We start from the raw sequence: 2,924 nt of genomic DNA, 5'->3' as shown, positions 1-2,924 counted from the left end.
AAACAAACAAACAAAACAACAAAAGAGAAATCTTTAAGGAAATCAAAACAGAGATGAATTTATTTAGAAAAACAATCAACTCCTTGACATTTCTTGGGTAGATATTATATACTAGAAAAAGAACAGTTGGTAGTATTAGTTTAAGATAATGAAATATCATTTTTAGCACATTTTTGCAAATTCTGAAGAGCATGGTGTCTGAAGCAATAGGGCTTTGCTATTAAATTCTTTGAGGCAACTAAGGGCCACAGATTACTGAGGATTCATTTCAACTGTCTTAAACAACTCAAAAGAAGTCTTCCTAAGCCTGGAACTGAATTCTTTGTGTGAATAGCTCTCAGAGTATTAAAAGGTTTGATATAAGCTATCAAGGGTGAAAAGAATCAGTAGTCCTTTGTAGCTACAAATCCTATGAATAGCAATAACCATTATAGCAAGATATCCATAAGGATGCAATAATAACACTAACCAATAGCTGTCTAATCATCTTAAGTCCTACATAACATGAGGGAATTGATGCCTGACACTCTAAATCTAGCTAAACCATTAGCTATGGACCGGAGAGGACATCCAACTACTGTGATTTTCCCAAACTAATGCATTTTCTCACTACATTCGATATACATCCTTAAACTCAAAGGTACCAACAGTCATTAAAGCCACCTCTTTTTGCAACAGATAGACACCATTCCAGAAATCCAAAGCAGAGCAAAAAGCAAAGAAAGAATGGATATGTGTTTTCCACCCCCAATGAATACATAATCACTGTAACTACGATAACAAAGGAACACGGGACATCAGAGGTGAGGAATAAAAAGATTTCAAGAGACAGAAACCAGATGTTTGCTTTGAGATTATATCTTCTTTATATGACAGGGAGTTTTACACAGGAAATCTAAAATATATGGCTCCTTAAAAAAAAGAGTTGCACAACTAAAACTATTCCAACATTGACACGGCAAAGTAGATAGATGAAATCTCCCAAGTCTCCACCCCTAGATGAAGGGCTACAGACAATGAATAGCTGCTGAGTATAGGAAAACTCTTGTCTTCACATGAGATGAGCTCTCTCATAAGTTATTTGATCTTTAACAGTCAGCTCTAAAAGTAACTCTAAATAAACTATGGTGGCTCTATTTGCATATAAATATGAAATATATCTTGTTATATGTGCATATATGTTAAATAAATTATAAGTCACATATTTGAGAGGGAGATAGGGGAACATGGGAAGAGTTGGAGGGGAAAAATAGATACAAATTACACTTACACATACACACACACACACATACACACACACACACACAAACACATATACTAACCATGACAGTCTCTAAATAAGTAGTTGAAAAATGTCAAGAAAACTATCCTCACAATATCTCTTTATGATACTGGTACAGGAGTAAAGTGGAGCCACATTCACATAAAAGCTATGCAGAGAGAGGGAAAAATGTAACTGCATTTCATGAAGAAAGAGAAAAGGATATTAGAGAGGATATATGCCTTTCTTACTCTGAACGTATTCAAGAAATAAAAATGAAAGGAAGGAAAGTATACCATAGAAGAAGTGGACAGGGAAGAGAAGTGAAGGAAACAAATTAGAGTCAAGATTTATGGCTACAACATAAGCACTTCCCTTAGATTGTAACTGTCTTTAGTGTTCTCTTCAAAGCAAGTTTGACATCCTTGTTCCTGAGGCTGTAAATGAGCGGATTCAACAAAGGCAGCACAAAAGTATAAACTACTGAAAAAAATTTCCTCTGAACTACAGATTCTGCAGATGATGGCTTGATATGAGCAAGCAGACCAAATCCATAGAACAGGGCAACAGTTATTATATGAGAGCTACATGTGCTCACAGCTTTGGACCAACCCTTAGATGATGACAAATGGATAACATTGACAAGAATCAAAGCATATGAGGACACAATAATTAGGCTAGATATAACAACAACGACAGCCACAGAAACAGAACTTACAAGCTCATTGACATGACTGCTACCACAGGAGAGCTCAAGGAGGGGGAAAGTATCACACATGTAGTGGTTGATGACTTTTGAACCACAAAACCTGAGCTGAATTATACATCCTGTGTGGACAATAGCAGAAGAGACACCCATCAAGTGTGCAGCAAGCATTAACAGGGAACAAGCCCTGGGAGACATAACTACTGTGTATAGCAGAGGCCTACAGATGGCCACATATCTATCATAGGCCATGGCTGTCAGCACATAGCACTCAGAGTTAACAAAAAGACAGAAAAAAAATAGCTGAGTCATGCATCCTGTGAAGGAGATGGTGTTGTGTTCTGAGACAAATCCCATCAGCATTTTGGGGGTAAAAACAAATGAATAACAGAAGTCAATGAAGGACAAGTTGAGAATAAAAAAGTACATTGGTGTGTGCAGATGAGAATTTAGACAGATGAGAGTCATTAAGCTCAGGTTTCCCATCACAGTGGCTGTATAATTCACCAAGAACAGAACAAATAAGGGCCACAAGAGCTCAGGCTGGTATGTCAGTCCCATAAGAATGAACCCTGACACTGAAGAGTCATTTTCCATATTCATTTGCTTCATGTGTTGCATCTGTAGAAGCATCAGTCAGAACCAGATGACTTTCGGAAGGAAACCTGCATCTTAAACCCAGAGAAAGAAGTAAAGTTTAGTATTTCCCATCTCAGTGTTGTTCAAAGAATTACAGCAAGGCATCCAAAGAACATGATTACCACTTTTTCTCAAGTTCCCATCCACAAAGAGTGACTTTGTCCTGAGATAATGCTGAGAGGAATGTTGCTGAACATTTTCCCATTATTTATCCTCCAGTCATGAATGAAACTAAAAGAAGTCATCCAGGGGCTTGTTACTCATCCCATGATTTATACTGCTTTGTATTTGAAGGGAAAATTATAAAGCCATAGATGA

The 2,924-nt window shown here is 37.1% G+C and overlaps 1 protein-coding gene across 1 annotated transcript; it reads right to left on the bottom strand.

Annotated features, from left to right (window-relative positions):
• Positions 1-1,637: 1,637 nt before the first annotated feature.
• LOC110302172 (olfactory receptor 8C8-like) lies at positions 1,638-2,600 on the bottom strand. The gene has a single exon (XM_021172979.1). It carries the CDS (start codon positions 2,598-2,600, stop codon positions 1,638-1,640), a length of 963 nt encoding a protein of 320 aa, XP_021028638.1.
• Between the last annotated feature and the right edge of the window lie 324 nt (positions 2,601-2,924).

This window comes from Mus caroli, unplaced genomic scaffold, assembly GCF_978045245.1.
Source record: "Mus caroli unplaced genomic scaffold, Mus_caroli_1 scaffold_11, whole genome shotgun sequence".
Lineage (NCBI taxonomy): Eukaryota > Metazoa > Chordata > Mammalia > Rodentia > Muridae > Mus > Mus caroli.
The sequence above is the reverse complement of the archived record's forward strand: the minus strand, read 5'-3'. Positions and strand labels throughout refer to the sequence as shown.